Source organism: Esox lucius, chromosome 7 (genome assembly GCF_011004845.1).
Source record: "Esox lucius isolate fEsoLuc1 chromosome 7, fEsoLuc1.pri, whole genome shotgun sequence".
NCBI lineage: Eukaryota > Metazoa > Chordata > Actinopteri > Esociformes > Esocidae > Esox > Esox lucius.
This window is the reverse complement of record NC_047575.1, coordinates 22,285,041-22,302,470: the sequence shown is the minus strand read 5'-3', so window position 1 is coordinate 22,302,470 and position 17,430 is coordinate 22,285,041. Positions and strand designations below refer to the sequence as shown.

General features: G+C 40.4%; 1 protein-coding gene and 1 long non-coding RNA gene across 2 annotated transcripts; one reads left to right on the top strand and one right to left on the bottom strand.

Moving 5' to 3' along the window:
- Nucleotides 1-10,802: 10,802 nt before the first annotated feature.
- Nucleotides 10,803-15,155, top strand: LOC105010505 (collagenase 3-like). The gene is made up of 10 exons (XM_029121250.2): nt 10,803-10,950; nt 11,272-11,516; nt 12,031-12,179; nt 12,696-12,824; nt 12,909-13,070; nt 13,256-13,391; nt 13,543-13,676; nt 13,896-14,055; nt 14,148-14,251; nt 14,435-15,155. The coding sequence occupies exons 1-10, from the start codon at nt 10,852-10,854 to the stop codon at nt 14,533-14,535; spliced, it is 1,419 nt and encodes a 472-aa protein (XP_028977083.1). The 5' UTR covers nt 10,803-10,851; the 3' UTR covers nt 14,536-15,155.
- LOC114839553 lies at nt 14,621-16,137 on the bottom strand. The gene is made up of 2 exons (XR_004575991.1): nt 16,047-16,137; nt 14,621-15,310 (listed from the first exon to the last, which is right to left on the bottom strand). It is a non-coding gene; the product is annotated as an uncharacterized LOC114839553 (long non-coding RNA).
- Between the last annotated feature and the right edge of the window lie 1,293 nt (nt 16,138-17,430).

Below are 17,430 nucleotides of genomic sequence, written 5' to 3'. Positions count from 1 at the left end.
CTCCATGAGCTGTTTAAGTAACACCAATGAATGTAGCAAAATATGTATTTTCCTCTTTTTTTTTTGTGAGAGTTTTTACAGATGTTTTCAAAAAGATATTCCTGTTATATTTAAATATTGATTTATATATTACGTTTTTTACATATTTCTTAATCAAACTAATTCGAAGCTATTGTGATTTTGTGTTCTGGCTTTTACTGGAAGTTTTTGGAAGTTTTATTTGTTCCATTTCTGAAGAAACATAAGGTTACCTTCATTACCCCAGTTCTCTGAACAGATGAGATCCCTGATTAAATTCAAAATGGTCATGAATTCTTCCAAAAACAATAACATTTCTTATGTCTTTGTATGATTTTCAATTACATTTAGGAATAAATAATTTGCACATCATTGCTTTCTGTTTTTATTTGCATTTTACACAGCATCCCAACTATATTGGAAAAAGGGTTGTAGGAATAAAATACATTTTTATTAGTATTTTCTCTGATTTCACACTAAAATACTTGGCTTGTGCTGGAGTGGTCGAAACTGGATAAGCGGAGCCGGTTAAGAACAGCGACTGACGGACTGACTGACTCTTGTTAAATAGCATAGTGGTTAGAGAAGCGGACATGTGAACTATAGGTCTTGAGTATCTCCTCGCAGGCGAAGCGAAGTAAGCATTGTGAATATCTCCGTATTGGCGAAAACCTCGATGGCTGAAAGGTATACGGTTATATTGCAACCGTTTCTGGCATGGAATAGTTCTGGCATGGAATTGCTAAATTCTTATGATTATTCCTAGGAAGTTGGTGGATACTAGTAAGCCTATTTAGCACAATCCTCTGTGGAGTCTAGCGACTGCTGAAACGTTTAATGCCGTGGCGTAGTGGTTAATGACATATTGAATCTATTGAGAGTAACGATATTTATTAATTATTTCTGGTAGATTCCACGATTCTCTCGTCTTTTCTCTTAATGAAAAAGTTAGTTATCGTCGTCTTTATTAATAGTTATTGTATAAATGTCATTCACGAATGAAAATTATGTTGTTTTGCCATGAAAGAAAAAAATACGTTCTTATTCATCTTCTTCCGCTTCATCCGGGGCCGGGTCGCGGGGGCAGCAGTCTAAGCAGAGATGCCCAGACTTCCCTCTCCCCAGACACTTCCTCCAGCTCTTCCGGGGGGATACCGAGGCGTTCCCAGGCCAGCCGGGAGACATAGTCCCTCCAGCGTGTCCTAGGTCTTCCCCGGCGGCTCAGCTCTTTCTTCACCACGACAGACCGATACATCGACCGCATTACTGCAGAAGCTGCACCGATCCGTCTGTCAATCTCCCGTTCCATCCTTCCCTCGCTCGTGAACAAGACCCCTAGACACTTAAACTCATCCACTTGAGGCAAGCATTCTCCACCAACCTGAAGTGGGCAAGCCACCCTTTTCCGACTGAGGATTTTCCACGTTCTTATTCCATGAAATGAAATAGCTTTGGGAGACTCGCTAGCAATTGCTCAATTCTTATGACTACCAGTAAGTTAGTAGATACCGGTAAAGCTTATTACTGGCTAAAACGCTGTTCAATCGGCCAGTGGCAAACGCAATGCATAGTGTGGTGCCCCCAGGGGCCAGCAGAGGGGGATAGTGGTCGACGGCCGGTACATTATCAGGCTCTGGCTACACCACTGGGAGGCGCCAGACACAGCCAACACCAGGGTGTCGTCTCAGCTGCGCACAATGAAGCCTGATTTGCAATCAACTGGGCGACAACCCATTTGACACAGGTGCAGACAAGGAAAGGAGGGAGCTAGCTAAAATAAACTACTGTGCTGAAGGAAGAGGACAGTGAAGAGTGATTTGAATGTTTGAGTATTTGAGTTCTGTGTAGTGAACAAAAGGAATAGTCTGCAGACCTAACATCCAACTGCCTGGTGTCCTCTGTGTTCAAACCCCCCCCCACCGCACCTCTTGGGTTGCCACAATAGTGAGAAACATTAGTCAGTTTAACTGTATCAATTTAATTCACAAATGTCCAATTAACAATTAAAACACCCTTATGTTAACATTCTTGATAAGAAAATAGTCTTGAGTTGCATAAAAATTATCACAAAATTGGAGATCATATTTTAAATGACACTTTCCAATATCTTCAGAACTACATAATTATTCTGAGGTTTGAAGATTGTAAAATGACATTCTTTTGACTTTGTTTATGGTTGTAGTTTGCCCTAACCCTTCAGAGTGGAAGACAAGATACGTTACTCAAAACATTTTATTTTAAACCCTATAATACTCTATACTATACATTGCATGTACAACTCCATTTCCAGAAAAGTTGGCATGATGTGTAAAATGCTAATAAAAACAGAATGCAATGATGTGTAAATAATGAAATCCATATATTTAATTGAAAATAGTACAAAGAGAACAAGTGCAGAATGTGGTTTGGCATTGTCCTGCTGAAATAAGCAAGGCCTTCCCTGAAAAAATTATTTGATTATTTTGTACGTTTGCCCACTGACAAAGAAATGATCAGTCTATAATTTTAATGGTATGTTTACTTGAAGAGTGAGAGACAAGAACAAACAAAATCCAGAAAAACGCATGTAAAAAATATTATATATTTATTTGCATTTTAATGAGTGAAATAACTCACTTGAGGAGCATATCATAGATTTATGCCATTCAGTTCTGGAAAAGACCACAACATGTTGGTTTACATCACAGGAAACTGATGCAATTCCGTGCCTCATGAAATAGATTCTGCAATGTCTTATTACAGAATCTCACAGCTGTTTGAAATTCAACATCCTGTGAGCTGCAAGTATTGAAATCCTATTTTGAATTGTTGCATGTTTTACGTGATGTGAAACAACCTAATGTTTTTCATATGAAGTGATACAACCAATAAAGTTTCACATAACATAACCATAGTAGCAAAATATTTTGCCTACTGATTATTGTGTATTCCGTAAACAAGTGATATACAGAACCAGGCAAAATGTTGGATACACAAATTCTCATTCAAGTGTTTGTCCTAAGTTGAGCTATTTTCAGAATAATAGTGAAGACATCAAAACTATTAAATGACACATGAAATCAGGTAGTAACCGTTTTAAACAGATCAAAATACATTTAAAATGGTAGATTCTTCAAAATTGCCCCTGTTTGCCTTGATTACAGCTTTGCACACTCTTTGCTTTCTCTCAACCTGCTTCATGAGCTAGTCACCTGGAATGCATTTGTAAAAAGTAAACAGGGCCATGTACTGCCAAATCTTGGGTGAGAACCTCCTTCCCTCAGCCAGGGCATTGATATTCCAGCATGACAATGACCCAAGACACACTGCCAAGCAACAAAGGAGTGGCTCAAGAAGAAGCACATTAAGGTCCTGGAGTGGCCAAGCCAGTCTCCAGACCTTAATCCCATAGAAAATCTGTGGTGGGAGCTGAAGGTTTGAGTTGCCAAACGTCTACCTCGAAACCTTAATGACTTGGAGAAGATCTGCAAGGAGGAGTGGGACAAAATCACTCCTGAGATGTTTGGAAACCTGGTGGCCAACTACAAGAAACGTTTGACCTCTGTGATTGCCAATAAGGGTTTTGCCACCAAGTACTAAGTCATGTTTTGCCGAGGGGTCGAATACTTATTTCACTCATTAAAATGCAAATCAATTTATAACATTTTTGAAATGCGGTTTTCTGGATTATTTTGTTGTTATTCTGTCTCTCACTGTTCAAATAAACCTACCATTAAAATTATAGACTAATCATTTCTTTGACAGTGAGCAAACGTACAAAACCAGCAGGGGATCATATAATGTATTTCCTCACTGTATGCCATTCGGTTCTGGACAAGACCACAACATGTTGGTTTACATCACAGGAAACTGATGCAATTCAGTGCCTCATGTAGTAGATTGTGCAAAGTCTTATTACAGAATCTCACAGCTGCAATTAAACATCCTGTGAGCTGCAAGTATTGAAATCCTCTTGTGAATTGTTGCATGTTTTACGTAATGTGAAACAACCTAATGATGTGATGTTTACCATATAAAGTGATACAACAAATAAAGTTTCACATAAAATAACCATAGTAGCAAAATATTTTTCCTACTGATTATTGTGTATTCCATGAACAAATTATATACAGAACCAGTCAAAATGTTGAAGACACTAATTCCCATTCAAGTATATGTCCTAAGTTGAGCTATTTTCAGAATAATAGTGAAGACATCACAACTATGAAATGACCAAAAACGTTTTAAATAATTTTTAAAATACATTTCAAATGGTAGATTCTTCAAAGTAGCCACTGTTTGCCTTGATGACAGCTTTGCACACCCTTTGCTTTCTTTCAACCTGCTTCATGTGGTAGTCACCTGGAATGCATTTGTAAAAAGTAAATGTGTAATGCATTTAATAAAAGTACATTTGTGGAACATCAGGAAGATTCCGGAAGCTACCATTTAGGCCAGCCTCGTCCTTATACAAGTGCCTCCTATTAGCACCTCATCTGCTGAGATATTTGAGGGCTCCTAGGGAGCAGCTTGGGGCCAAGGCCAGAAGTAAAGAGGCAAACAATCTGGCAATGTGCAAGGCTGCAAGAATGAGGTAGAGGAAGACGGCCAGGAGAAGGAGGGTAAAGAGGCCATCAACATTATGACTGCCAGCACATATTTCTCCCAAAACCCCACCAAGAGGCTGCCCCAGAGTAGGCAAACATCTCCCCAAAAAGGGGGTTAGACCTTTGATTTTGATTTCTCACTCACTCTTCTCTTTTTAATAAATTAGAGTGATGAATACTGAAATTGTCCTTTAGTGATAATAGAGAACTCTCCAGCTCAAATATTTAGGTGTGTTCTTGACAACAGGGGACTGTTGTCAACATGAAAGATTACTCACTTGAGGAGTGTATCATAGATATACAGTGAGGGAAAAAATTATTTGATCCTCTGCTGATTTTGTACGTTTGCCCACTGACAAAGTCTAAGTCTATTATTTTAATGGTAGGTTTATTTGAACAGTGAGAGACAGAATAACAACAGAAAAATTCAGAAAAACGCATGTCAAAAATGTTATACATTAATTTGCATTTTAATGAGTGAAATAAGTATATGATCCCCTCTCAATCAGAAAAATGTCTGGCTCCCAGCTGTTTTTATACAGGTAACGAGCTGAGATTAGGAGCACACTCTTAAAGGGAGTGATCCTAAACTCAGTTTGTTACCTGTATAAAAGACACCTGTCCACAGAAGCAATCAATCAATCAGATTCCAAACTCTCCACCATGGCCAAGACCAAATAGCTGGAGGTGGAAACATTATGCTTTGGGGGTGTTTTTCTGCTAAGGGGACAGGACAATTCACCGCATCAAAGGGACAATGGACGGGGCCATGTACCGTCAAATCTTGGTTGAGAACTTACTTCCCTCAGCCAGGGCATTAAAAATGGGTCATGGATGGGTATTCCAGCATCACAATGACCCAAAACACACGGCCAAGGCAACAAAGGAGCGGCTCATGAAGAAGCACATTAAGGTCCTGGAGTGGCCAAGCCAGTCTCCAGACCTTAATCCCATAAAAAATCTGTGGAGGGAACTGAAGGTTTGAGTTGCCAAACATCAGCCTCAAAACCTTAATGACTTGGAGAAGATCTGCAAAGAGGAGTGGGACAAAATCACTCCTGAGATGTGTGGAAACCTGGTGGCCAACTACAAGAAACGTCTGACCTCTGTGATTGCCAACAAGGGTTTTGCCACCAAGTACTAAGTCATGTTTTGCAGAGGGGTTGAATACTTATTTCACTCATTAAAATGCAAATCAATTTATAACATTTCTGACATGCGTTTTTCTGGATTATTTTGTTATTTTGTTATTCTGTCTCTCACGGTTCAAATAAACCTACCATTAAAATTATAGACTGATAATTTCTTTGTCAGTGGGCAAACGTAGAAAATCAGCAGGAGATTTTTTTCCAGTTCTGGAAAAGACCACAACATGTTGGTTTACATCACAGGAAACTGATGCAATTCAGTGCCTCAATCAAGTAGATTGTGCAAAGTCTTATTACAGAATCTCACAGCTGTTTGCAATTTAACATCCTGTGAGCTGCATAATTACTGAAATCCTGTTTTTAATTGTTGTGTTTTACATGATGTGAAACAACCTAATTATGTGATGTTGACCATATAAAGTGATACAACAAATAAAGTTTCACATAACATAACCATAGTAGCAAAATATTTTGCCTACAGATTGTGTATTCCATAAACAAATGATATACATAAACAGTCAAAATGTTGGATACACTAATTCTCATTCAAGTGTATGTCCTAAATTGAGCTATTTTCAGAATAATAGTGAAGACATCAAAACTAAGAAATGACACATGAAATCATGTAGTAACCAAACTTTTTTTTTACACAGATCAAAATACATTTCAAATGGTAGATTCTTCAAAGTAGGCCCTGTTTGCCTTGATGACAGCTTTGCACACTCTTTGCTTTCTCTCAACCTGCTTCATGAGGTAGTCACCTGGAATTCATTTGTAAAAAGTAAATATGTGTAATGCATTTGTTAAAAGTACATTTGTGGAACATCAGGAAGATTCCGGAAGCTACCATTTAGACCAGCCTTGTCCTTACACAAGTGCCTCCTATTGGCACCTCATCTGCAGAGATATTTGATGGCTCCTGGGGAGCAGCTTTAAGCTGAGACCAGAAGTAAAGAGGCAAACAATCTGGCAATGTGCAAGGCTGCAAGAAGGATGTAGAGGAAGATGGCCAGGAGACGGAGGGTAAAGAGGCCGTCAACATTTTGACTGCCAGCACCCATTTCTCCCAAACCTCCACCAAGAGGCTACCCCAGAGTTGACAATGTCTCCCCAAAAAAGTAGTTAGACCTTTGGTTTTGATTTTTCCCTCCCTCTTCTCTTTTTAATAAAACTTTGACCAGGGCACAGAACAACTCCATGTCCGTTCCATGTGTCTCTCTTCATTACAATTAAGACTTTGAAGTGCAGACTGCCAGCTTGAACTTAAACATACTGTAGGAATTACAGCCTGTTTTATACATATGCAATTGGAAAATTTGATTCTCAGTTGTTTCTTGGTCAGGTTTGTGTTGTTGCATGCCTAAGAGATTTAAGAAAAGGTGTAGAGGTGATTTTAGGTGTGGCACTTTGTTGTTGTGATGCATCATGAGGAGTAAAGATGAATCAATGCCAGTAAAGCATCTAAGTAAAATCTAAGTAAATTGATCAGAGACAGCCAAAACATCATTTGTGTCAAAATCAACAATTTTGAACATTAAGGAACATGAACAATAAACATTTGGTAAACAAAAATAGAAGCAATAGACCCAATCAATAGCAAATAACTGCAGAAAGTACCAAGATGTCCTAGAATTTTTTTCACTCAAATTTACAGTGTAATACATGGCATTATTAACAAGAAACCAGGCAAGCCTAGTTCAGCCGGCCGCAGTAGAAAGTGGTGATAATGGTTGCCCTCTCAAGATTCTAACCTAGGTCGCTCATGTGAAAGGCTGTGTCTTTAACCACAACACCACAGAGCTGACCATTTGCCGGGTATCAGTATAGCATATTGACATTATATAATGTTGTCATGCATTAACATCACACCAAGTTTGAATATTTTGTTAAACACAATTAAACATTGTGTTAAACTGAGTAACGTTTCTTATGAAGTTCACCTCAACCACAAATAGTACGTATGAACTATATGACTTTTGCCACTGGCGTTTTTAAAAGCGTATTAGCCAGTAATATGTTGCTAGACGCTAATACGCATTGTGTGACAGCCCTTAGCAAAGGACCCAGGACCCCATATTGCCGAAGCACTCTCCACAGGATGCCGCGAGGGACACAGTCGAATGCCTTCTCCAAATCCACAAAACACATGTGGATTGGTTGGGCGAACTCCCATGAACCCTCCGACACCCCGTAGAGGGTATAGAGCTGGTCAAGTGTTCCACGGCCCGGACGAAAACCACACTGTTCCTCCTGAATCCGAGGTTCTCCTATCGGCCATATTCCCCTCTCCAGAACCCTGGGATAGACTTTCCCGGGGAGGCTGAGAAGTGTGATCCCCCTATAGTTGGAACACACCCTCCGGTACCCCTTCTTAAAAAGAGGGACCACCACCTCGGTCTGCCATCCCAGAGGCACTGTCCCCAACCGCCACGCGATGTTGCACAGGCGTGTCAACCAAGACAGCCCCACAACATCCAGAGACTTGAGGTACTCAGGGCGGATCTCATCCACCCCCGGTGCCTTGCCACCGAGGAGTTTCTTGACTACCTCTGTGACTTCAACCCGGAGACGGATGACAGACGGATCGGTGCAGCTTCTGCAGTAATGCGGTCGATGTATCGGTCTGTCATGGTAAAGAAAGAGCTGAGCCGCAAGGTGAAGCTCTCGATTTATCGGTCAATCTACGTTCCTACTCTCACCTATGGTCATGAGCTTTGGGTCATGACCGAAAGGACAAGATCCCGGATACAGGCGGCCGAAATGAGCTTTCTCCGCAGGGTGGCTGGGCGATCCCTTAGAGATAGGGTGAGAAGCTCGGTCACCCGGGAGGAGCTCAGAGTAGAGCTGCTGCTCCTCCACATCGAGAGGGGTCAGCTGAGGTGGCTTGGGCATCTGTTTCGGATGCCTCCGGAACGCCTTCCCGTCCCACCGGGAGGAGACCTCGGGGAAGACCTAGGACACGCTGGAGGGACTATGTCTCCCGGCTGGCCTGGGAACCCCTCGGTGTCCCCCCGGAAGAGCTGGAGGAAGTGTCTAGGGAGAGGGATGTCTGGGCATCTCTGCTTAGACTGCTGCCCCTGCTACCCGGCCCCGGATAAGTGGAAGATGATGATGATGATATATTTATAACTGACTTTTTTGTCAAGTGAAAAGACGAGAGAATCGTGTAGGCAGCGAAGTGTTTCTCTTTCCTGAACAAATCCTTATATCCATCAGAACTGTTTTATTTTAGGCTTCCTATTACATAGCTACATGAAGTTATAGCCAGCGAAGTTTTTGTCTGACTTGAAACTCAAGCATCATGTGTGTAGACTGCTACAGGACTCGAACAGCGGGACCATTGCTTCGTATTCCGCATCTCAAACCACTACGCTATTTAACAAGGGGTGGACAGTCAGTCAGGACGGACTCGGTAAGAGACATTCCCTCTTCTAGGCTGGCTCCGCTTACGCGGTCCGGAAAAAAGTGAAATGGCATTGAGACATTACACTCACCTAAAGGATTATTAGGAACACCATACTAATACTGTGTTTGACCCCCTTTCGCCTTCAGAACTGCCTTAATTCTACGTGGCATTGATTCAACAAGGTGCTGAAAGCATTCTTTAGAAATGTTGGCTCAAATTGATAGGATAGCATCTTGCAGTTGATGGAGATTTGTGGGATGCACATCCAGGGCACGAAGCTCCCGTTCCACCACATTCCAAAGATGCTCTATTGGGTTGAGATCTGGTGACTGTGGGGGCCATTTCAGTACAGTGAACTCATTGTCATGTTCACGAAACCAATTTGAAATGATTTGAGCTTTGTGACATGGTGCATTATCCTGTTGGAAGTAGCCATCAGAGGATGGATACATGGTGGTCATAAAGGGATGGACATGGTCAGAAATAATGCTCAGGTAGGCTGTGGCATTTAAACGATGCCCAATTGGCACTAAGGGGCCTAAAGTGTGCCAAGAAAACATCCCCCACACCATTACACCACCACCACCAGCCTGTACAGTGGTAACAAGGCATGATGGATCCATGTTCTCATTCTGTTTACGCCAAATTCTGACTCTACCATCTGAATGTCTCAACAGAAATCGGGACTCATCACAAATGCTTTGCTGCATACCTCGGTTGTAACGAGTGGTTATTTCAGTCAAAGTTGCTCTTCTATCAGCTTGAATCAGTCAGCCCATTCTCCTCTGACCTCTAGCATCAACAAGGCATTTTTGCCCACAGGACTGCTGCATACTGGATGTTTTTCCCTTTTCACACCATTCTTTGTAAACCCTAGAAATGGTTGTGCGTGAAAATCCCAGTAACTGAGCAGATTGTGAAAAACTCAGACCGGCCCGTCTGGCACCAACAACCATGCCATGCTTAAATCACCTTTCTTTCCCATTCTGACATTCAGTTTGGAGTTCAGGAGATTGTCTTGACCAGGACCACACCCCTAAATGCATTGAAGCAACTGCCATGTGATTGGTTGATTAGATAATTGCATTAATGAGAAATTGAACAGGTGTTCCTAATAATCTTTTAATAAGTGTAGATACATGGATATATTGATCTATCTGTGACGGCTGCTCCGCATGGCGCTACATGCTCTCTCCCTCACTGGCGCTCCAACTTGCCGGTTTACTAACCACTGGCTGGAGCAGATGGCAGCAGGGCACCCATTACACACAACTGTTTTGAGTTGTTATGTCTATATTAGTTCCTGGTTTTCACCTGCAACTCACTTCATGTCTGTCAGTTAGATTGTGTGGGGCCGCATTTTCAAAGACATAACTCAACGTTATTTTCTATTTGTTTCATTCATTTTTGCCCTGCCTTTTACGCACTCGCTTCCCTCGCACCTCACACTATCAATTCTATGACATTAGAATGGGTAAATACTGTACATTAATTTGATCTTCTGACTCTCTTTCCTGTGTTGTAAAAGATTAGATTGTCTGCCATTAACAGGATAAGCTTCCTCTTATTTTATGTTTAAGTTATTGAAATCGATGACTAAGTAATATTGCTCAACACCTTGGGACTCAAAGGTATATAAGACGTCTCCTGGCCACACACCACACAAACAAGACACACTTGTGGAAGAATCATCATGAAGACTTTCAATCTGTGCTTACTACTAAGTCTGGCAATAGTAGTTTACTCTTTGCCAATATCGCCACCTACTGAAGAAGATGAAGCTCTTGCAGAGGTATGTTTTCTGTCTGCAGGGTCTTTACAACTTTTTACAAATAAAATTATAATCAAGGAACAGATGTGAATATGTTACTTCATTTGGATTGGTCAGGTTGTAAGTTTAAAAGAAAATGTTTTCTCAGTGAAATTCCTGGTTTAATAGAAGCAGGAGAGTAATTTTAACTGGTTAGTGCAATAACTTTTAAATATGAGCTAAGGTTCTAAACTAAGTCAGTGGGTATTAAAAAAATGCTATGCCATGTACATATTATATTTAAGAGTATCATACTAAAACTTTACTCTCATTGTAACATATGCTGTCTGGTTTTTTCTATAGACCTACCTTAAGAGTTTCTACAACCTGACAGAGGAGACAGGTCCGTCAGTCAGACGGGGGCCCAGCCAGAGGAGCAGGAAAGTCAGCGAGATGCAGAAGTTTTTTGGCCTAAAGGTGACAGGATCCTTGGACACTGAGACTGTAACAATGATGAAGAAGCCACGTTGTGGGGTACCTGATGTCCACCTCGGTCGTTTCTCCACCTTCGATAACCTTAAGTGGCAAACGAACCAGCTTACTTACAGGTGAGAAAGACAATGTTGACCAAGGTGAATGTATTTAAAGGGGCCATTTATAAGATTTGACTGTGCTACTAGCATGTAGTAAAAGTAATGCTTGTAGCAATACAAACATAACTGACCAGAAAATATCTGCCGTTGATGTTTTTTCAACAAAATGATTTAATGTGCCCGAGAAATATCCCATTTAAACTTTCTTGCTGGTCTGTCATACTCAACTTAGACCATCACCATACTTCCCCCACAGAATTCTAGTCTTTTAAACCTCAAAGGTAGGATTCTACACAGTGCACCTAAGTAAAAATAAAGCTTTTAATGTTAACATATTATTTGCAATAACAAAGTGTTTATTAAACACTCTCAAATTTTACTAAAGAACAGTCTACTTAAATTTTTTGATTTGCAAACATCACGTTATATACAGAGTTTTGAGTGCCTTTTTTCAGATTATGGTAAAAAAATAATACTACACTGATAACTGTTTTTCTAATATTGACTGTTGGTATATTGTGTTCTTCAGGATTGAGAACTACACTCCTGACATGTCTGAAGCTGAGGTAGACGACTCCCTAGAGAGAGCACTGCAAGTGTGGGCCAAGGTTTCTCCCCTGAGGTTCACCCGCATCTACAGTGGCACTGCTGACATCATGATCTCTTTTGGATCAAGAGGTAAGGAACTTGTATTCTATCTTACAGAATATTAATGTGACCAACTGACACAGAATTGATCTCTTTTGGCAGAAAAAGTAATGATGAACTTTAATCCTATCTAAGAGAATTTAAATGGGCATATTGTAAAATTGTTGCATTTTAAATGACAAAATGTCCATAATATATGAGCAGTAATACTGGTTTGACATGAAATGATATTCGGTGGATAAGGAGGCACATCCTAAAATGCTAAATCTGTAGGCTATTGATTAGCAGGAGCACAGACTTGTGTTGGCATATGGAAAACCGCCACCCTCTCTCTTGTCACCAAGACACACATAATCTATCCTTGAATGAGTAATGGCAGATGGGGGAAGCACGTTTGGGTTATTATTTTACTGTCTGTGATGTTAAGAACAGTTTTGAATTTTTTTTAATCATTTGACATAAATAATGTGCATGTAAAAAGTAGTGCACTATCCATTTATGCTAATCTCTGATGCGATCATACTATGATTTCTCTTGTTTGCATAGATCACGGTGATTTCTACCCCTTTGATGGACCTGATGGCACCCTGGCCCATGCATTTGCCCCTGGCGCCAACATTGGAGGAGATGCTCATTTTGATGATGATGAGGACTTCAGCTTCAGCTCAAACAGAGGTACCCCATATCACAATAATATGGATCATTACTTATGTGTAATTAGGTAAAGCAGATGTGTAATGATGTGTTATGTTGATACAGGGTACAACCTGTTCTTGGTGGCTGCCCATGAGTTGGGTCATTCCCTCGGTCTCAGCCACTCCAATGACCCTGGAGCACTGATGTACCCGATATACAGCTACACAGACCCCAGAACCTTCTTACTTCCCCGCGATGACATCAATGGTATCCAGTCCATCTATGGTCAGTATTCATCATTCCTGCTTTTGATTATTACTGTTGTATTTCCCTTTGTTTACTTTTTATATGATCAAAAAAACATAGTCAGACAAAGTACTATATTAATGATCTCCAAGTAAGTCATTTATGTGATCTAAATGTAAAATGTATTAATTCATGTTGTATTAATGAGTTTCTGTGTCATCCAGGCTCAAACCCAGATGTTGACCCCAATCCAGACAAACCAGGCCCTACACCCCCTTCCACCCCTGATGCATGTGACCCCACCCTGGTTCTGGATGCTGTCGCAACTCTGCGTGGAGAGAAGATGTTCTTCAAGGGCAGGTACATCACATCATAATGTAACGTAGATCAGAGATTCAGTGACTTGTGATAACCTAAAGCAAAAAACTGTCAAAGCATATCAAGTTCTTGCAGGAACAATTCAATCTGTTCATCTGTGATGAATGTCCTAATATCCTCCACCCATCTTCAGATTCTTCTGGCGTAGCTACTCCCAGAACAGCCAACCAGAACTAAACATCATCAAGACATTTTGGCCTGAAATACCTGACAACGTTGATGCTGCTTACGAGAGCCTGCTATCTGACAACGTGTACATCTTTAAAGGTACGGCCGCTTACTCCCTCAAATTAGCCCTACAGTAGGACTTTAGTGTTGATAACATGTCTTGACAGAAACATCTGAGTTAAATCAGTACTCATAAATCTAGCCTCATACACAACTAAACAAAAGACTAGCCTCATATGTGGATTTAATTAATACAGTGTAAATAACAAAATCTCTTCAACTGGAGCCTGTAATCTCAGTAATGCTCTGTTCCATCAGATCGTCAGGTCTGGGCTCTCAGTGGCTATGACGTAGTCCCTGGCTATCCCAAGAACCTTCAAAACTTGGGCCTACCAAATACTGTGAAGAAAGTGGATGCTGCCCTGTACAATGAAAATTCTGGAAAGACCTTGTTCTTTGTTGGTGAATACTACTACAGGTTAGTTGAGTCTTGTTATACACTACTTTATAGTGCCATCTGATTTTGATAATAAGAATCTCACAATCTCATTGCTGTTTCTGTTACCATAGTTACGATGAAGAAAAGAAAAAGATGGACAGGGGTTTCCCAAAGCGTGTGGATGAAGGATTCCCAGGCATGACAAGCAAAGTGACTGCAGCCTTACAGGTCCAAGGTGAGTGTGATAGAGCATGTTAATATACAACAGTGCATTGCAAGCCAAGAATATGGACTGATGAAGAAAATCTTTTTCATTGAATATATTTCACCTGAATACGTTTGTACTTTTGTATTTAGTTGATTATTGATTCTTTAGTGTTGTATGTTTGTAACCTCTCAATACTATCTGTTTTTGCAGGAAACACCTACCTCTTCAGTGGTCCCAATGTGTTTGAGTACAACATGCGGACAAAGAGACAATCCCGCGTTCTAGGAAACAGTTACTTCCTGCCCTGTTAGCACATCAACCTCATGAGCTGTTTAAGTAACAGCCGTGAACATCAATGCATGTAGCAAAATGAAAAATATTTTTTTCTTATATTTTTGGTGTAATTAATAAGTTGTAAGATGGATTCAATCAGCAGTTATTTATTTAAGAAACAGTGTTATATTTGAAAGAAATCTATTCGTCACCTTTAAATATCTATAAATATACATTTGTATTAAAAAAATCCTAAATGTTTCTTTTTCAATTGTAACCTAACTAATTTAAGGTGTTCAATATAGTATCTTTACATATTCAAATAAATTCAAAGTTACTGTGATATCTGTGTTGGCTGTTGTCTTTTACAATGGTTGATTCGTAGTGGAAACATTATAGAGGTTTGTTTTTTTCATTGCTGAATAATGTTAGATAAATTGTATAGCCCTAGTTGTTTGATAATGGGTATTTCAAACAGGACTTGCTCCCTCAGGAGTAAAATCTCCTGAGCCCTCATGAAAAAGTACTAAATAATTACTCATTAATACTGCACAAGATATACAAAACCTACTGAATTGACTACTTGGTTACTGTTGTAGAATTCCAATTATGTGACCTGGTAAGTTCATTTGTTGATGAATAAACATTGTTAAATGTGTTTACTGAAACCTACATATGGAAGGAATTGGGTGTTCATCTAGGCACCCTTAAGCTGGTCAAAGGCTTGTTGGCACGTCGGAGCTCCCAAAACTATTCTTCCCAAAGCGGGTTGGGGTGCCAGTCAGGTAGTCAATGAAGGGGGGGCTCACATTCCTTAAAAAATAGGAAATTAATGTCTTTAATAGCCAGCACAATGAAGTAATGAATGCACTTATATAGTGATTTCTCATTCAAGACAGTTATGTACAGTTGCTGTTGTCTCAGGGTCTGTGGACAATTGAGCTAGCTTGACCTTACTCTTCCTGAGTGAGAGAATCGCATGTATGGAGTCAGTCCTAAAATTACTTCGTGATTTTCAAACCTGTTTCTAAAAAAGTTGAGACGTTGTCTAAAATAGAAATAAAATCAGAATGCATGATGTGCAAATCTTTTAAACCCACTATTAAAAATTGTACCAAGACAACATGTCAAATGTTGATACTGAGAAATGTTATTGTTTCTTGAAAAATATATGCCCACTATGAATTTAATGCCAAAAGACTGGAAAAATTTAGTAATGCTAAAAAGACTTGCTGGACATTTCACAACTAAGTAGGTTAATTGTCAAAAGGCCAGTAACATGATTAGGTATAAAACAAGCATCCTAGAGAGGATTAGTCTGTCAGAAGTAAAGATGAGGAGGGGTTCACTACTCTGTGAAAGACTACGTGGGCAAATAGTGCAACAATTTAAGAATAACGTTTCTTAATGTAAAATTGCAGAGTTTAGAGATTTCATCATCTACGGTACATAAAATCATTAAAATATTCAGACAATCCAGAAAAATGTCTGTACACAAAGGACAAGGCTGAAAAACAATATTGTATGGCTGTGATCTTCAGTGACCTACCTTCATGCGGGTTGGAACTGCAATAAAAACAGACATGATTATGTCTTGGACATCACTGCATGGGCTCAGGAACACTTCTGAAAACCATTGTCTGTGAACACAGCACGCTGCATCCACAAATGCAAGTTTATATTCTACCATGCAAAGAAGAAACAATATACAATGGTGAGAACAGGTATTTGATAAATTGCGAAATCGACAGTGTTTCCCGCTTACAAAGCATGTAGAAGTCTGTAATTTTTATCATAGGTACACTTCACATGAATCTAAAACAAAAATCCAGAAAATCACATTGTATGATTTAAGTAATTCATTAGCATTTTATTGCATGACATAAATATTAGATACATCAGAAAAGCAGAACCTAATATTTGGTACAGAAACCTTTGTTTGCAATTACAGAGATCATACATTTCCTGTAGTTCTTGACCAGGTTTGCACACACTGCAGCAGGGATTTTGGCCCACTCCTTCATACAGACCTTCTCCAGATCCTTCTGGTTTCAGGGCTGTTGATGGCCAGTACAGACTTTCAGCTCCCTCCAAAGATTTATTCAGTTCAGGTCTGGAGACTGGCTAGGCCACTCCAGGACCTTGAGATGCTTCTTACGGAGCCACTCCTTAGTTGCCCTGGCTGTGTGTTTTGGGTCGTTGTCATGCTGGAGGACCCAGCCACGACCCATCTTCAATGCACTTACCAAGGGAAGTTGGCAAAGATCTTGCGATACATGGCCCCATCCATCCTCCCCTCAATATGGTGCAGTCATCCTGTCCCCTTTGCAGAAAAGCATCCCCAAAGAATGATGTTTCCACATCCATGCTTCATGGTTGGGATGGTGTTCTTGGGGTTGTACTCATCCTTCTTCCTCCAAACACGGCGAGTGGAGTTTAGACCAAAAAGCTCTATTTTTGTCTCATCAGACCACATGACCTTCTCCCATTCCTCCTCTGGATCATCCAGATGTTCATTGGCAAACTTCAGACGGGCCTCGACATGCGCTGGCTTGAGCAAGGGACCTTGCGTGCGCTGCAGGATTTTAATCCATGACGGTATAGTGTGTTACTAATTGTTTTCTTTGAGACTGTGGTCCCAGCTCTCTTCAGGTCAGGTCCTGCCGTGTAGTTCTGGGCTGATCCCTCACCTTCCTCATGATCATTGATGCCACACGAAGTGAGATCTTGCATGGAGCCCCAGACCGAGGGAGACTGATCGTCATCTTGAACTTCTTCCATTTTCTAATAATTGCGCCAACAATTATTGCCTTCTCACCAAGCTACTTGCCTATTGTCCTGTAGCCCATCCCAGCCTTGTGCAGGTCTACAATCCTTACACAGCTCTCTGGTCTTGGCCATTGTGGAGAGGTTGGAGCCTGTTTGATTGAGTG